Source organism: Lolium rigidum, chromosome 6 (assembly GCF_022539505.1).
Source record: "Lolium rigidum isolate FL_2022 chromosome 6, APGP_CSIRO_Lrig_0.1, whole genome shotgun sequence".
Taxonomy (NCBI): domain Eukaryota; kingdom Viridiplantae; phylum Streptophyta; class Magnoliopsida; order Poales; family Poaceae; genus Lolium; species Lolium rigidum.
In genome coordinates, this window is record NC_061513.1 from 58,486,703 (window position 1) to 58,503,405 (window position 16,703).

The 16,703-nt window shown below is 47.6% G+C and overlaps 1 protein-coding gene across 1 annotated transcript; it reads right to left on the minus strand.

The window, feature by feature from the left end:
• Positions 1 to 14,516: 14,516 nt before the first annotated feature.
• On the minus strand, positions 14,517 to 16,450 carry LOC124661650 (5'-3' exonuclease-like). Its single transcript, XM_047199522.1, has 5 exons — positions 16,088 to 16,450; positions 15,871 to 16,002; positions 15,517 to 15,751; positions 15,187 to 15,409; positions 14,517 to 14,831 (listed from the first exon to the last, which is right to left on the minus strand). The coding sequence occupies exons 1-5, from the start codon at positions 16,448 to 16,450 to the stop codon at positions 14,723 to 14,725; spliced, it is 1,062 nt and encodes a 353-aa protein (XP_047055478.1). The 3' UTR covers positions 14,517 to 14,722.
• Between the last annotated feature and the right edge of the window lie 253 nt (positions 16,451 to 16,703).

The following is a 16,703-nucleotide window of genomic DNA, read 5'->3' on the forward strand; positions in this document are numbered from 1 at the left end:
GCGGGCAAGGAATGGGGCCTGGCCTGGCCGTGCCTGATGACAGTAGGTGGGTGCCATGGCCATGGCTGGACCTGGAGCTGGAGCTGGCCGGAACATGCAGCATTGTCATCTTTGACGTTGGCTTGCCCCATAAACGCAGGGCCACCCGGACGTGTCTCCCGGTTCCTGGGTTGCCCCATATGCGCCTGCCCAGTTAATGCTACTGTACTGCTGCTCGTACAGAATTCATATCCACCTCGTGTTCTCGGAGCTGTCTGGTTCTGGTTGGTCCCGGGGTCTGCTTAACTCAACTGGAGAAACATTTACCGGCATTCGTCTCGCCTTGCCTTCCCCATTGTGGTGCTGAACTGAGGACATGCTTGCTGTCAGAGCCATGGGCTTCCTTGATTGCCGGAGCGAGGCCGCCGTGAACCCGGAGTAGTAGAAATTGAATGGCGAATGGAGCCCACACCGGCCCTGCTGGGCCGGCTCGCCGGCCGACGAGAGGTGTTCACCTCTGGTTCAGCACTTGAGCTAGCTCCAAACTCCAGTCGGTCGCGTCGCGTCGGCGAGGCTCGCTGGATTTATCGCCGTGCATCTTGGTCGGGGTCCCCGCCGTCGGCCGTGGCCTACTTAAATTGGGAGCGAACGAGGCGGTTGCTGGTTGCACGAGGGAGATCCATGGCCATGGGTGGATCAAGGCGCGAGGGGAAGTTGGAAGGAAGCAGGTGCTGCATCATGTGCGGGTGCAGTTGGACCAGTCCGGATCCGGACTGGGCTTCGTCCGGTGGGTGCCCGGGACCAAACAAACGGGGCCATCGCCCATCGGGCCATCGATCACACCGTCGTACAAAGCACACACTACCGTGCGCGCGTGCGTGCGTGCGCCATTGCTGCAAGCCGAGTTTTACCAGAAGGCTGGTGACGAGAAGGAGCCCGCCCTAGTCCACTGCTTCCCGTTGCGCTTGTCATTTCCGACGAAGCGTGGTGGGGGTGATCATGTGGTCACCCTCCTTTCCGACCGGGTGACGACGGCGTCGCCTTCCTCCGGTTCGGCGCGCGCCGGCTGCGACCTGCAAGTCGCAACACCGTCTTCAGATGGACGACTGATGATCGGCGTCAATCGGCGCCGCAAATCACGCGCGGGCGGGCGCGGCGGGTGTAGGGAAGGAAACGGAGGAGCAGTAGAGTCCCACATGGCGGCATACATCCATGTGCTGAGCGGCCACAGCTCAGTTCGGTGCAGTGAACTCCATCGGATTCCTTCCATCGGGACCAGGCAGGCACACGGAAGGCATAGTTCAGGTTTAAGGGCATCTCCAACCCGGGGACGCAAAACGCAAAACGGACAGCCTGCGCGTCCGTTTGGGTAAAAACATGACCCAACGCGCGGACCCAAATGCAAAACGGACAGCCCGCGCGGTCCGCCACGATCCAAAGCCGGCCAAAATTTGGGAGCGATTTGCGGGGTGACGGACGTGTCCGCGCGTCCGTCCTAGTCCGCGCGTGTCCGCCCCCAACCCCGCCTGGCGGTGTCTCCTCCTCCCGCCTACCCATCTCTCTCCTCCGGCATCGCATCCGGCGTCGGCCTCCCGGCGAGGCAAGGACGCCCACGCCCCACCGCCGTGAGCACGAGCCGCCGGGCGCCTCCACGCCGCCGCCGCGAGCCGGGGACCGCCACGAGCACCTCCACGCCGGGCGCCTCCGGCATGTGCCGCCGCGAGCCTCGCCGCCGCGCGTGCGGCTCCGCGCCGCGTGAGCACCTCCATGCCGCCGGCCGGCCGCGCGAGCGCCTCCACGCCGCCGCGCCGGCCGGGGGCCGCCGCGCACGGGCCGCGCGAGGACGGGCCGCCGCGGGCGGCCGGATGCGCCCGCACACCGCGCGCCGGGCGCGTCGCGAGCCACGCCGCCGCCGCGGGCGCCGACCGCGCCGGCGTGGGCCTCCGCGAGCCTCGCCGCCGCGCGCACGGGCCGCCGCGAGTCACGGCCCCCGCCGCCGGAGTGGGGTAGGGCCTCGCCGCCCGCGGAGCTCGGCCCCGCCGCCCCGCCGCCGCCCACCTCGCCGCGCCGCTCGCCCGGCGTGGAGCTCGGCCCCGCTGCCCCCACCGCCGCCGCCGTCGTCGTGGAGTCGCGCGCTCGACGCCTTGCCCCGCTCGCCGCGCGCTGCGGCCTCCGCCGGACTGCCCCGCCGCCGCCGTCGCCGTGGAGCCGCGCGCTCGGCGCCTTGACCCGCTCGCCGCGGCTGCGGCTCCGCCGGCGCCGGGGCTTGCCCCGCACGCCCGCGCCCTCGACGCCCGCCCCGCTCGCGCGCCGGTGGCCGTGGAGCCGCCGCGCCGTCTTTGCCGGCTGCGCGCGCCGCGAGCCGCTCGGCTGCGGCGCCGGCCGCCCGCGCGCTCGCCGCCCTTCGCCGCGTCGGCGCGGCTCTACACGGCGGTGTCCGCGCGCCGCACCTCGTCCGCTGCGCCGGCGCGCCGTACCTCGGCGGCGGCCGCGCATCGCTCGGACGCCGGCCGCACGCCGCACCTTGACGGCGGCGGCGCTCGTGCATGGACACCGCTCGCGTCTCCCACGACCATGTCGTTGATGAGCTTCTACGCACTAGTACTGCAAGAGTTGTAGAATGGGTCGTGTGCAGCGTTGGGAAATGAAAACGGGGGACGGACGTTTCCGCTATCCGCGTGTCCGCGGGGTGACCCATCCGGATAAAATTGGACGCCCAAACACGTCCGTTTGGGTCGCCCCATTGGAGATGCCCTAACCTTCCAAAATTTATCTCCGTCCAACACCTGGATACATGGAGAGCGGCCGAGTTACTGGTACGTAGCTCAGGGCAGGCCAGAGAACACGGCACATGCTGAGGAGCGAAGACGAGCGTACCGGCTTTCCAATTATCAGTGGGCCGACCACGTTTCACCACCCGTATCTGCCGCGTGCCGTCAGAATCCAGAGAGCTAGGTGCTACTCCCAACTACCCGACCGTGATTAGAATACCTGTAAAGTACACTGTAAAAACAAGAACGTACCACCACTACCACTCCTACAAGTCAGTGGAGATTGAAGATGAAAAAGAATAACAGAAAGGTGAAAACTAAAGCACACGATCATGCTTTCGGGAGCCTGAAACAAATCCAGTCTTAGCTGGGAATCGCAGCTAGCTGAACTAGTGTCCGTCCAGTGGGACTCATGGGGCGCGTTTGGTAGCGTGGTCTCGGCTTGACTTCGCATCGATCAACCATTTTCGGTTTGTTTGGCTACATAGTCTCGTTCGCATTGTTGCAGGAACCAGTTCTCAAAGCATACTTGGGTTAGGTCCTGAAGAAACGTTGGTTCGGCCGTTTTTAGTGAGCCACCCCCGTTTCCGCAGAACTCGAGAACGTCGCGTTCCCGCAGAGCCACCGCGGGAGATGGCGCGAGCTCGCGCGGGACAGCGAAATCTCGGTGGGATAAATTCGGTCACCACGCTTGATATTTCGCCACCATATATAGGGGCGGCTCTCTCACCGCCAAATTCAAGTCCCCCATTTCGAGCTCATCCACCTTCCTGATCTACCGACATGGCCGGCTCTTCCTCACTCGCACGGTTGGCGAGGCTTGCGGCGACGACGGTGGCTGTGGCGGCGGCTACTAGCCACGGATGGTCGTCTTCTTCCTGTGCGTCGATGACTTCGGTTCTGGTAAGCTTCTGCAAACCCTAGCCTTATATTTAGATCTTTTGGGTGCACAGGGGGTCTAAACGAATCCACTGTAGGACATTCCTTCGTCGCCGGTCGAGGTTGTCGAGATTGTCCAGGTTGCATCTGACTCTACCACGTGGACGGTTGTTCGCCAGGGTCCCCTGCTTCCCCGACTTCGATGCTGCGTGTGGCTCCTCTGACTGTAAGGCCTATCTTACTTTTCTCGCTCTTCATTGATGTGCTACTGCTTAAGGATGTGGATGTGGTTGTGGTAGTTCATTGATGTGGTAGTGCTTAAGGATGTGGATGTGGTAGTGGTAGTTCATTGCTCTGGTAGTGTTCGTCATGTAGGCGATCATACCATTAGATTTCCCTAATTTTTCTGCTCCTACTGTTAATGCTGACCAATGTGTGATTTCAAGCAAACCAGCCATGGTTTGGAAACCTGAGCTTTCAGAGTTTGTGCTCAACCGGTTGGTTTAGCTCGTCCGTAGCGGCGTCTGTTTCAACATGGGATTCAAAGAGCAGCAGATGAAGAAGGTAGCTGCCGATGTTCTTGCATTTGTTGGCATACATGTGACCACTCTTCAGCTCTACAACCAAATCAGAAGCTGGAGGACCAAGTGGAGCGTCATACTGAAGATGAAAACCGATCGCATTCTGGACTAGAGCGAAGATGGTTGCTGCTTCTATGATGCTGATGAAGATACGGCGGACGAGTACATTCAGGTAGTAAGCCTCATTGAGTTCCTTCATAGATCTGTATGTGAATGGACCCCGATCATGAACTATGCTCAGATGAAGACGATCTTCACGCCCCAGTTTGTCTGCAGGGCGCAGCTGTTTCAACCTAACTTGCTGGTCGGGGCTATCGACTTCATTGCAGACAACAAAGAAGAGTATGTCGAATATGTAGGGATTCGTTGCATAGAAAACAAAAATTTTCCTACCGCGAACACACAATCCAAGCCAAGATGCAATCTAGAAGACGGTAGCAACGAGGGGATTATCGAGTCTCACCCTTGAAGAGATTCCAAAGCCTACAAGATGAGGCTCTTGTTGCTGCGGTAGACGTTCACTTGCCGCTTGCAAAAGCGCGTAGAAGATCTTGATCACGACGCCAAGAACGGGCAGCACCTCCGTACTCGGTCACACGTTCGGTTGTTGATGAAGACGACGTCCACCTCCCGTTCCAGCGGGCAGCGGAAGTAGTAGCTCCTCTTGAATCCGACAGCACAACGGCGTGGTGTCGGTGGCGGTGGAGAATCCCGGCGGAGCTTCGCTAAGCGTGCGGGGAAGAAGGAGGAGTGGGGCGGCTAGGTTTGGGGAGAGGGGGGCGCCGGCCATCTAGGTGGTGCGGCCACCTTGTTGTGTTGGGGTGGCTGGCCCCCTCCCCTTGGCCCCTCATTATATAGGTGGAAGCCCCAAGTGTTGGACTACAAGTCTCCGAATAAGACCCGAACCCAAAACCTTCCATGTGATAGGGAAACCTACCCAAGATGGGAATCCCACTTGGGGTGGGATTCCCCCTTCCATGTGGGGGGGTGGCCGGCCCCCTTAGGGGAGTCCACTTGGGACTCCTCCCCTTTAGGGTTGGCCGGCCATGGGGTTCCTTAGTGGTTTCTTCCGGACTTTTCTAGAACCTTCTAGAACCTTCCATAGAACCTTCCGGATCATTTTAAATCTTATAAAATGACTTCCTATATATGAATCTTATTCTCCGGACCATTCCGGAACTCCTCGTGATGTCCGGGATCTCATCCGGGACTCCGAACAAATATTCGAACTCCATTCCATATTCAAGTTCTACCATTTCAACATCCAACTTTAAGTGTGTCACCCTACGGTTCGCGAACTATGCGGACATGGTTGAGTACTCACTCCGGACCAATAACCAATAGCGGGATCTGGAGATCCATAATGGCTCCCACATATTCAACGATGACTTTAGTGATCGAATGAATCATTCACATACGATACCAATTCCCTTTGTCACACGATATTTTACTTGTCCGAGGTTTGATCATCGGTATCACTCTATACCTTGTTCAACCTCGTCTCCTGACAAGTACTCTTTACTCGTACCGTGGTATGTGGTCTCTTATGAACTTATTCATATGCTTGCAAGACATTAGACGACATTCCACCGAGAGGGTCCAGAGTATATCTATCCGTCATTGGGATGGACAAATCCCATGTTGATCCATATGCCTCAACTCATACTTTCCGGATACTTAATCCCACCTTTATAACCACCCATTTACGCAGTGGCGTTTGATGTAATCAAAGTACCTTTCTGATATAAGTGATTTACATGATCTCATGGTCGAAAGGACTAGGTAACTATGTATCGAAAGCTTATAGCAAATAACTTAATGACGTGATCTTATGCTACGCTTAATTGGGTGTGTCCATTACATCATTCATATAATGACATAACCTTGTTATTAATAACATCCAATGTTCATGATCACGAAACCATGATCATCTATTAATCAACAAGCTAGTTATACAAGAGGCTTACTAGGGACGCCTTGTTGTTCACATAACACACATGTATCAATGTTTCGGTTAATACAATTATAGCATGGTATGTAAACATTATCATAAACACAAAGATATATTATAATAACCATTTTATTATTGCCTCTTGGGCATATCTCCAACAGTCTTCCACTTGCACTAGAGTCAATAATCTAGTTTACATTTGTAAAGATATAACACCTTGGCCTTCCGGTGCTTTATCATATTTTGCTCACAGGAGAGGTTTTAGTCAACGGATCTGACACACTCAGAAACGTATGTATTTTGCAATTCATTTGCGTCTCAACGCATCACTTATTTTCCAAATGAGTCGGCATTATTCTTATATGTTCAGTCCTCTGGTGGAACCTTAATTCCGCGGTCTGAAATATGTCACTAATATTGTCATACACAATATAGCTTCAAAGTTCGACACTATCGGAACTACACCAAGTTCTCAAAGAACCTCTTAACTTAACATCCTCGAGTCATTGTCAAAACAATGACATACTCTGCCTTTGTTTGTAGAATCCGTCACAATATTTTAGAACTCTTCTAAATCTAGCATAGACAACTTCTTAGCTCATTGTGCTACCTTTTAATCAACACTTAGCCTAATTGAGATTTGAAATTCATTTTTATATGTGACCAAACTAATATCGGTGCAACAACTTACAGCGATTTGTTTGTCATTTTTCCATACAAAAAAAATATATCCTTGGTTCTTCTTAAGTACTCAAGAATATTCTTACTGTTTTTCAATGATTATCATATGAATCATTCTGGTACATGCTCATAACATTTTTAGAGCACAGGACATCTGATTGTGTACATTTTATTCGTGATCTATAATCACTCATGTGTTTTTACTCATTGAGTGTCAGACACACTCAAGTCTTGTTAAACTTTCACATGACAAGAACATTTTCTTAATATTTTCTATATTGAACTACTTCAATATCCATTCTATGTACTTTGACTTAAACTTTATTATGTGTTTTAATCTATCTTCATAGATCTTGACACTAAATTTGTTTCAGTCCATATCCTTTCATTGAAGTTAATTTCTCAATGAAACATTTTTAATCAAGTATATAATTACATCATTTATAACCAACTATATGTCATCTACATAAAGTATTATAAATATGTTTCAGCGCTCCCACTTAATTTCTTGCAAATGCAAGCCTCTTCATTGTCTCTGATGAAATCAAAAACTCTTTGACTATTTCATCTGGTGAAGATTCCAACTCCGCGATACTCACTTCATCCAATTGAAGTTCGTATACCTATCTTGGTTGTATCTTGTATACTCCTTTACTACACACTTCTGTTAAGTAATGTATTTTGCCATCCTATAAGCATTGCTACGGAAGATCTAATCTTATCGTACTCAACTCTTTGAACTTTGTCGTAAACAATTTTCCGACAAGTCGAGCTTATTCAAGGATATTCCATCCAAGTTCATCAATTTTTATAGATCCATTTACTTTCAAAAAGTATTCATCTATCTTGGATTTCATGGCGTATAGCCATTTTAACGGAGTCAGGGCCCATCATAACTTCTTTGTTCGTAGTTGGTTTATCATTGTTCAAAATCAATCATTTGTCCACAAATCATTTATTTGATCACAAAGTAAACCACACCTACAAGTTTCAATAAGTACTTCGATCTCCATGGCTAAAACACTTTGTAGTCATGGAAGCCATGATCGTTGTGGCCGCTTCCGGAACCATTTCCGATGCTGCGCTACTCTGATCATTATGCTCAGGTTCATAAACCATAGTGGAAATAATTCCCAATCAATTCTTTGGGATAACCAACAAAGTCTTTTATCCGTTTTTGGTTGTAAACTCTTAGACCAAAATTTAAAGAAAGGACTATTAGGGTTTATACCCATGCCATAACTTGTATGGTGTCATTTCAACGGATCATGATGATGCTCTATTTAGTGTAAAAGCGGTAGTCTCTAAAGCATAATCCACAAAAATTATAATGGCATTAATATTTTATCTCATCATTGACCCAACAAGGTTTGGATACATCTCTCGGATATTTCATCATCACTATGATACTCCAAGAAACATGAGTTGTAGAACAATTTCATAACTCTCTTAGATGTTCACTAAAACTAGTAATTCAAATATTTCCACCATGATCCAATCATAGATATTTGATTTTTCTATTACGATGATTTCCACTTCATGCTGAAATTTATTTGAATCTATTCAAATGTTTCAAACTTCTTCCTTATTGAATATATCCACACATATATACTCAATTCATCGTTGGAAGTTTTCATGAAGTAGAAGAATCTCCCACACACAACTATGCCCAGTGAATCACATACATCATCATGTATTTTTCCACTAAGTTAGTTGCCCGTTCAACTCTTGGCCTATGAACGGTATTTTAGTCACTCTCTTTAGAAAAGATTTGCAAGCGTCAAACGATTCAAAAAATCAAATGACTCCAAAAATCCATTTGCATGGAGTTCCTTCATGCGTTCCTTTCTAACATGACCTAAATGGCGGTTCCACAAATAAGTGGAATTCAAATCAATTGCCTTATGGCATTTTAGCGTCAGTGTTATGTATGTGTGTTTCACTATTCAGATTTATAATAACTTATCCATCGTACATGGAGTAATGTCATAATTTGAACAACTCATTGTTTTTCATTTGACCGAGCAAAATAACAATTATTAAGTTCTTTATTATAAATTCTAAGGGCTAGATAGAATGTCAACGATGAACATAATAACACTTTATTTTTGTTCCGGACGTGCATTCCTATCATATTCCTTGCCGATCACTTAGGCCATTGTATTCTTGTATTGCGTTGTTTTGTATGACACTTCATACCAACCAATATGGTACAAATACCCAAGAATTTCATTGTGTGACCAAACGAGGAATACATCCATAACATGTATATCATTTATATACACCGAGCTAGACTTTCTAGTCTTTTCTTTCTTTACGCCAAAATATCTTTTGTAGTTTCTCTTTTAGCTTTCCTCATTCTCAGAAAACACTTCACCTTCAATAACTTCTAGGTTTGTTGGTCAAATACCAATAACCTTGAGGTTCTTATTTTGAAGTTGATCATAATATGACAAGTGTTCCAGATTTCACTATTAGTAACTTTGTAATATGATGAACAATTTCACTCATAATTTTATCCATCATATCATGACGACTTTCCGAGACCATGTCTGTACATGCTAGGCTCGTAAAGTTTAACCTTAGTATTCGCATGTGCAAATCGGCTTGCACCCGTTGTATGCACACGTAGAATCTATACCTCAGTATTCGAAACGACGAGTCTTAGCAACGGTGCATACTAAGGACGATCACTTCATGGATATGCGAATATCGTTAGTGCCCCAATAGTTGGAGGATTGGGACACCTTGCGTCTTCAACCTTCGTACATTCCCATAAAACTTATGAGTTTATGTAGTCTCACCAAATTATATTCTATCATCTTGCAATAAGGTCTTAGATATCACATATATCTCATACCTTGATTATTTCTGAAAACTAAATTTTCAGCTCCTTACTTTTCAAACAGATTTGAACTTTCAAGTTTCACGGAGACGAGATAACTTTAGGTACTAATTGAAACCATAGTTCTTTGAATCAACAATGTGAGGTTTACTAAAAGTTTGCAATAGGACTTAATTATATTTTGATTCTTTAACAATACGGTACTAGTCCGTAAAGTTTCTTGTCAGATTTTAACAGTATTTCTATCTCAATAACAAGACTAGCGCTTGGTAGAAAAACGGATGCCAATACTACAAATTAATTCAAAATACTACTCAGACTATGTTTATGATAATTAGTTCATGTTTTAATCTAATTACTAATGAACTCCCACTTAATATAACATCCCTCATAGTTGTTAAGTGGTACACGATCCAAATCCACTACACCAAAACCGATCATCACGTGAGATGATGTAGCTTCAATGGTGAACATCAACATGTTGATCATATCATCCATATGACTCGTTTTCAACCTTTCGGTTTCCGTTGTCCCGAGGCCATGTCTGTACATGCTAGGCTCGTCAAGCAAACCCAAGTATTCCGCGTGTGCAACATGGCTTACACCCGTTGTATGTGAACGTTGAGTCTATCACATCCGATCATCACGAGATGCTTCGAAACGACGAGCTCGTGCAACGGTGCATACGGGGAAGAACACTTTATTATCTTGATATTAATGTGAGGGATCATCTTATAATGCTACCGACGCGTTCTAAGCAAAATAAGATGCATAAAGGATTAACATCACATGCAATTCATATGTGATATGATATGGCCCTTTAGTCTTTGCGCCTTCGATCTTCATCTCCAAAGCACGGACATGATCTCCATCATCAACGGGCATGATCTCCATCATCGTCGGCGTAGCGTCAAGGTTCATGACGCCGTCTTCATGATTGTTCACCTCATGTAGCAACTATTACAACTACTTTGAAATACTACTCAACATGAAATTTAAAGACAACCATAAGGCTCCTGCCGGTTGCCACAATACAATAATGATCATCTCATACATATTCATCATCACATTATGGCCATATCACATCACCAAACCACTGCAAAAACAAGTTAGACGTCTCTAATTTGGTTTGCATATTTTACGTGGTTTAGGGTTTTCGAGTGAGATCTAATCTACCTACGAACATGAACCACAACGGTGATACTAGTGTTGTCAATAGAAAGAGTAAAATTGAATCTTCACTATGGTGGGAGAGACAGACACCCGCAAAGCCACTTATGCAATACAAGTTGCATGTCGAACGTGGAGCAAGTCTCATGAACGCGGTCATGTAAAGTTAGCCCGAGCCGCTTCATCCCACCATGCCACAAAGATGCAAAGTACTCGAACTAAAGACAACATAAGCATCAACGCCCACAAAACAATTGTGTTCTACTCGTGCAACCATCTATGCATAGACATGGCTCTGATACCACTGTAGTGATTCGTTGCATAGAAACAAAAATTTTCCTACCGCGAACACACAATCCAAGCCAAGATGCAATCTAGAAGACGGTAGCAACGAGGGGATTATCGAGTCTCACCCTTGAAGAGATTCCAAAGCCTACAAGATGAGGCTCTTGTTGCTGCGGTAGACGTTCACTTGCCGCTTGCAAAAGCGCGTAGAAGATCTTGATCACGGCGCCACGAACGGGCAGCACCTCCGTACTCGGTCACACGTTCGGTTGTTGATGAAGACGACGTCCACCTCCCCGTTCCAGCAGGCAGCGAAAGTAGTAGCTCCTCTTGAATCCGACATCACAACGGCGTGGTGTCGGTGGCGGTGGAGAATCCCGGCGGAGCTTCGCTAAGCGTGCGGGGAAGAAGGAAGAGTGGGGCGGCTAGGGTTTGGGGAGAGGGGGGCGCCGACCATCTAGGTGGTGTGGCAACCTTGTTGTGTTGGGGTGGTCGGCCCCCTCCCCTTGGCCCCTCATTATATAGGTGGAAGCCCCAAGTGTTGGACTACAAGTCTCCGAATAAGACCCGAACCCAAAACCTTCCATGTGATAGGGAAACCTACCCAAGGTGGGAATCCCACTTGGGGTGGGATTCCCCCCTTCCATGTGGGGGGGGGGGGGTGGCCGGCCCCCTTAGGGGAGTCCACTTGGGACTCCTCCCCTTTAGGGTTGGCCGGCCATGGGAGGTGGAGTCCCTCCGGGACTCCGCCTTCCTTAGTGGTTTCTTCCGACTTTTCTAGAACCTTCTAGAACCTTCCATAGAACCTTCGGATCATTTTAAATCTTATAAAATGACTTCCTATATATGAATCTTATTCTCCGGACCATTCGGAACTCCTCGTGATGTCCGGGATCTCATCCGGGACTCCGAACAAATATTCGAACTCCATTCCATATTCAAGTTCTACCATTTCAACATCCAACTTTAAATGTGTCACCGTACGGTTCGCGAACTATGCGGACATGGTTGAGTACTCACTCCGACCAATAACCAATAGCGGGATCTGGAGATCCATAATGGCTCCCACATATTCAACGATGACTTTAGTGATCGAATGAACCATTCACATACGATACCAATTCCCTTTGTCACGCGATATTTTACTTGTCCGAGGTTTGATCATCGGTATCACTCTATACCTTGTTCAACCTCGTCTCTGACAAGTACTCTTTACTCGTACCGTGGTATGCGGTCTCTTATGAACTTATTCATATGCTTGCAAGACATTAGACGACATTCCACCGAGAGGGCCCGGAGTATATCTATCCGTCATTGGGATGGACAAATCCCACTTGTTGATCCATATGCCTCAACTCATACTTTCCGGATACTTAATCCCACCTTTATAACCACCCATTTACGCGGTGGCGTTTGATGTAATCAAAGTACCTTTCCGATATAAGTGATTTACATGATCTCATGGTCGAAAGGACTAGGTAACTATGTATCGAAAGCTTATAGCAAATAACTTAATGACGTGATCTTATGCTACGCTTAATTGGGTGTGTCCATTACATCATTCATATAATGACATAACCTTGTTATTAATAACATCCAATGTTCATGATCACGAAACCATGATCATCTATTAATCAACAAGCTAGTTATACAAGAGGCTTACTAGGGACGCCTTGTTGTTCACATAACACACATGTATCAATGTTTCGGTTAATACAATTATAGCATGGTATGTAAAAATTATCATAAACACAAAGATATATTATAATAACCATTTTATTATTGCCTCTTGGGCATATCTCCAACAGAGTACCGTAAGCTGCAACCACCGGAGAGGAGGAGCTGGCTTAGGACCTGGCTTCGCAAGCAATTTCCTGCTTAGTGCCTCTTCATCCTTGGTCATGATCTGATGATTTTAGGAGGTGGTCTCGTATCCCTCCATTAGCTAGAACTTGCTACAACCTGATCCCCGGTCTGTAATATTGAACTTGTTCGAGGTGATATATACTAACCCCTCGTGTGATAAACCTGTGATGCAAGAAGTATAGTTGCTTCGCTCATGATGGATCGCCCACTAAGTAGTTGTTGTGTATTACCGCATCTTTTGATGAACTGAATCTGATGAATGTGTTGTTATTTAGTTAGCAGTATTGGGTAACCTCACCACTCTAAGGAAAGAGGTTACCACCTATCTGCAACTGCAACCAAACATGATGTGAGCTGCACGAGCAGGGAAAGGAGTAGCCTGTGCAGGCACCCAAACAATAGGGTGAATTCCTGTGAGCAACGAAATGGATGCAAGCTATCAAATGCGCCCATGTAGAACGGAGTAGGATTTGATCTGAAGTTGTTCCTAGGGCTAGAGTGCTCGACCTTGGATTCCATTCGATTGCAACGGTCGCGCTGCTGCTTTTTTGGAGCCTTGCACGAAAGTCCCCAGATTTCAGGTACAGGCCATGCCTCTCGATCTCGAGGCAACAAGATGCTCTTTCCAAATCATTATATAACTTCCAGTACCCCATCCTTCTGGGCCCGTCATCAAACTTTACTTTGATGAACTGAATTGTTAACGAAAGAAAAAAAGCTACAAACAGAGCATAGTTATGCACACCAGAAATCCAGAATCATTATTATCTAGCCAGGTCAATCAGCCATCCATTTTACAAAGCCTTGCTATCACCGGGCCAGCGTTCCTTGAATCGAGACCAGCACAGGTTATTCAATTAGCAGCGAGTAGTAGCATCCGAGGATCCATCAGAGTATCAGGCTATTAGATCTGTCGCCACGGTGTGCTCTGCAGACTGCAGATGGCTCTCTTACTAAATCTTTCTTTTTTCAGAAGATCTTCCTGAATCTTTGTTGGTTCCTCTGAGATATGTCACTAGCATGACAAAAGCACCGAGATAGCATGTACTAGGTGAGACGATGATGACTCGCTCTGACTCTGCACGTACTAGTAAAACTGCTCCTGGACTGGACCACGTATCTGCATTCTGTATCCAGCATCATCGCCTGCGTGTTCAACCGTATAGGAAAGAAGACTAGGTCGGTTAGATACTACATCTGTTCGATTCCAGTTCTGAACCTAGAATCGCCATTAACACGCACTGAGTAATGCTACTGTGTCTGACATTTTCAGAGCATGAATATCTAGGAAACCAGCAAACATTTGCATATACGGATACTGCAATGAAGACCCTTCTGTTAAATTATAGACAGCACCTGGCGGATACCACAACAAGTACTGTAATATAGACTCCCCAGGCCAAGAATTTCATACTTAATTGACCAAACAATGTATACTCCTTTTAGTTTACCCCAGGAGATCAACTACACATGAAAAAGAGACAACCCAGCCTCTGTTTGCAGCCACGTCAAGCAAAAGGATCCGTGTGGTTATACCAGTAAATCTCAGTATACTACAAATAATGACCAGTGACAAAAATTCTCTGACCAAGCAACATTGTTGTCTAAATGCTAAGAGATTAGGTGGCATCTAACTATTGAAATCCTGCCTGCTACGTAGAGCTTATGAGGAAAAAACAAAATTGGTAGTACTATATTTTGCTGTACCTGCTATTTAGCATTTTCCTTCATTGAATTTAAGGATGAAATTAGATAATACACTGGTGTCATTGCAAGTGTCCCTCGTGGATAACCATCTCTCGTCAAGCTGAACATTTACATCCCTGCGCAGAGAGAGAGAGAGAATATGTCAAATTTTCGCACGCCATACAAATTCAGTTCAGCATTACTATAAAGCCATACCTGCAGCCATGCTTCTGGTATGCTAATACTACGTATATTTATACACTCTTGTGTAATAATAAAAATATAAAATACAACTAAGTTCTGTAGCTTATTCTGATATGCTATATTGACACACTATTGCGTGATAATGAAGTACAATGTAGGTTCCATATCTTAATAGTACGCTAAGCTATCTACATTGAGTCCAAAGTGCAGAGATCATGTATATACTTCCACGGTATGGATATGAGCAGACGGAAGTTTTCCGTGTTTTATATATCTGAATATTCATACCTTCTCAAGCTAAGAACTTCATAGTTTTTCCGCAAGTAATCTGCATGCTTGACGAGAACATCCTGGGCGTACTCCTTGCCAACAGTTCTAATCGCAGCTGTCTTAAGCAAGTTTTCTAATGAACCGTGTTTGTTCAGTAGTTTCACTGCAGTCTTGCGACCAAAACCAGGAGCCAGATGCTGGATTCCAGGAACACCATCTGCCTCATCACCCATGAAGCACCCTAAGCAGCATTACTTCTAATTCATCAGCTCAAAATAAATAACCAGACTGCAAATAATGATTAAAGTAGGGAATGGTTGCAGATTAACATAAAATGTGTACACTCACTGAGGCTTAAATCAGCAGTTGGATCGCACTTGTACTGTGCAACATAATGCCTCAGTGTATAAAAGGACCATCGGCCAATCTCAGGAATGGGCATAACTAGCTGAACATCTTCAGATATCAGCTGCTTGAAATCTTTATCTGGCGATCCAATTGCAACTCTATAACCTTTCTGCAGCACTTGGTGTGTTAAGGTAGCCACTACATCATCTGCCTCATACCCATCGACTTGCACAATCTGACTTTGCCGATTACCCAAAAAATATATCAACATCAGAATTGTACCAAATAGAGCATTGTGGACTGCATAATTTAATATAGCCGTGTTTGCCATCTCTGGTTCACTCACTGACTCACCGGAACATTGCACTCGCGGAGCACATCTACCACGCGCGTATCGGCACCTGTGCCTACCCCACGAGTCCGGTGGGCTTTGTACGACGGCATCAGCCGCCTCCTGTACTCGTTCCCGCCTGCCCCATCGAAAACCTAGCACAATGGGACATAAATTTGAGAAACTACTGAAAGAAGGAGGCAAAGATTACTCCATTGCAAGGTCTGGGAGGGTCCTCACTGCGACGACAGGGTCACGGAGGCTGACGTGCGCGAAGAAGAGCGCGAGCCATCGCGCGAAGGCACCGAGGCTGCGCTGGGAGCCGCGGAAGCAGATCGGGTTGACGTCGAGGAAGAAGATGCGGTCCTTGGAGGGCCTCGCCGGGGCGTCGCCTCTGCCCGCGAGGTGCTTGCGGGAATGCCTCGCGGACGGTGGAGGCCGTGGGCTGGAGACCGCCGAGGTTGAAGGAGAGGATGCCGTGGAGGGAGATGCGCGGAGTCGTGCGGGGCGATATCTAAGGGGAGTCGCGGCCGGGGCGGCGGTGGCCGGAGCTAGCGGCGCCGCGGTGAGCGCGCCCACGGCGGGCAGCAGCGGCAGTGGCATGGCGCTGCTGGGTTTGGTGGGAAGAAGCAGGCGTGTGGGGACGTTGTGGATGTGGATAAGGGGCCGAAAGAAAGAGAAAGCGTTGCTCCAGTTCTATAAAGCCCATTAAGAGATGTTAATGGGCTACAGAGCCTGCATTGCAATTTCAGATGTGATGGGCCCGAGGGTTCTGAAATTTTGGGAGAAAGAATTCAACACTCGCACAGATCAGGAAAAATCTTCTTCTTTTAAGTATCAGGAAAACGAAAAGTTC

Excerpts from the sequence above, each read along its gene's own strand:
- LOC124661650 (XM_047199522.1), bottom strand. The coding sequence starts at position 16,450 with ATGCCACTGCCGCTGCTGCCCGCCGTGGGCGCGCTCACCGCGGCGCCG. Across the intron at positions 15,752-15,870 it reads TCCGCGAGTGCAATGTTCCG|ATTGTGCAAGTCGATGGGTA; the intron begins GTGAGTCAGTGA and ends CGGCAAAGTCAG. Across the intron at positions 14,832-15,186 it reads GAAGTTCTTAGCTTGAGAAG|GGATGTAAATGTTCAGCTTG; the intron begins GTATGAATATTC and ends CTCTCTGCGCAG.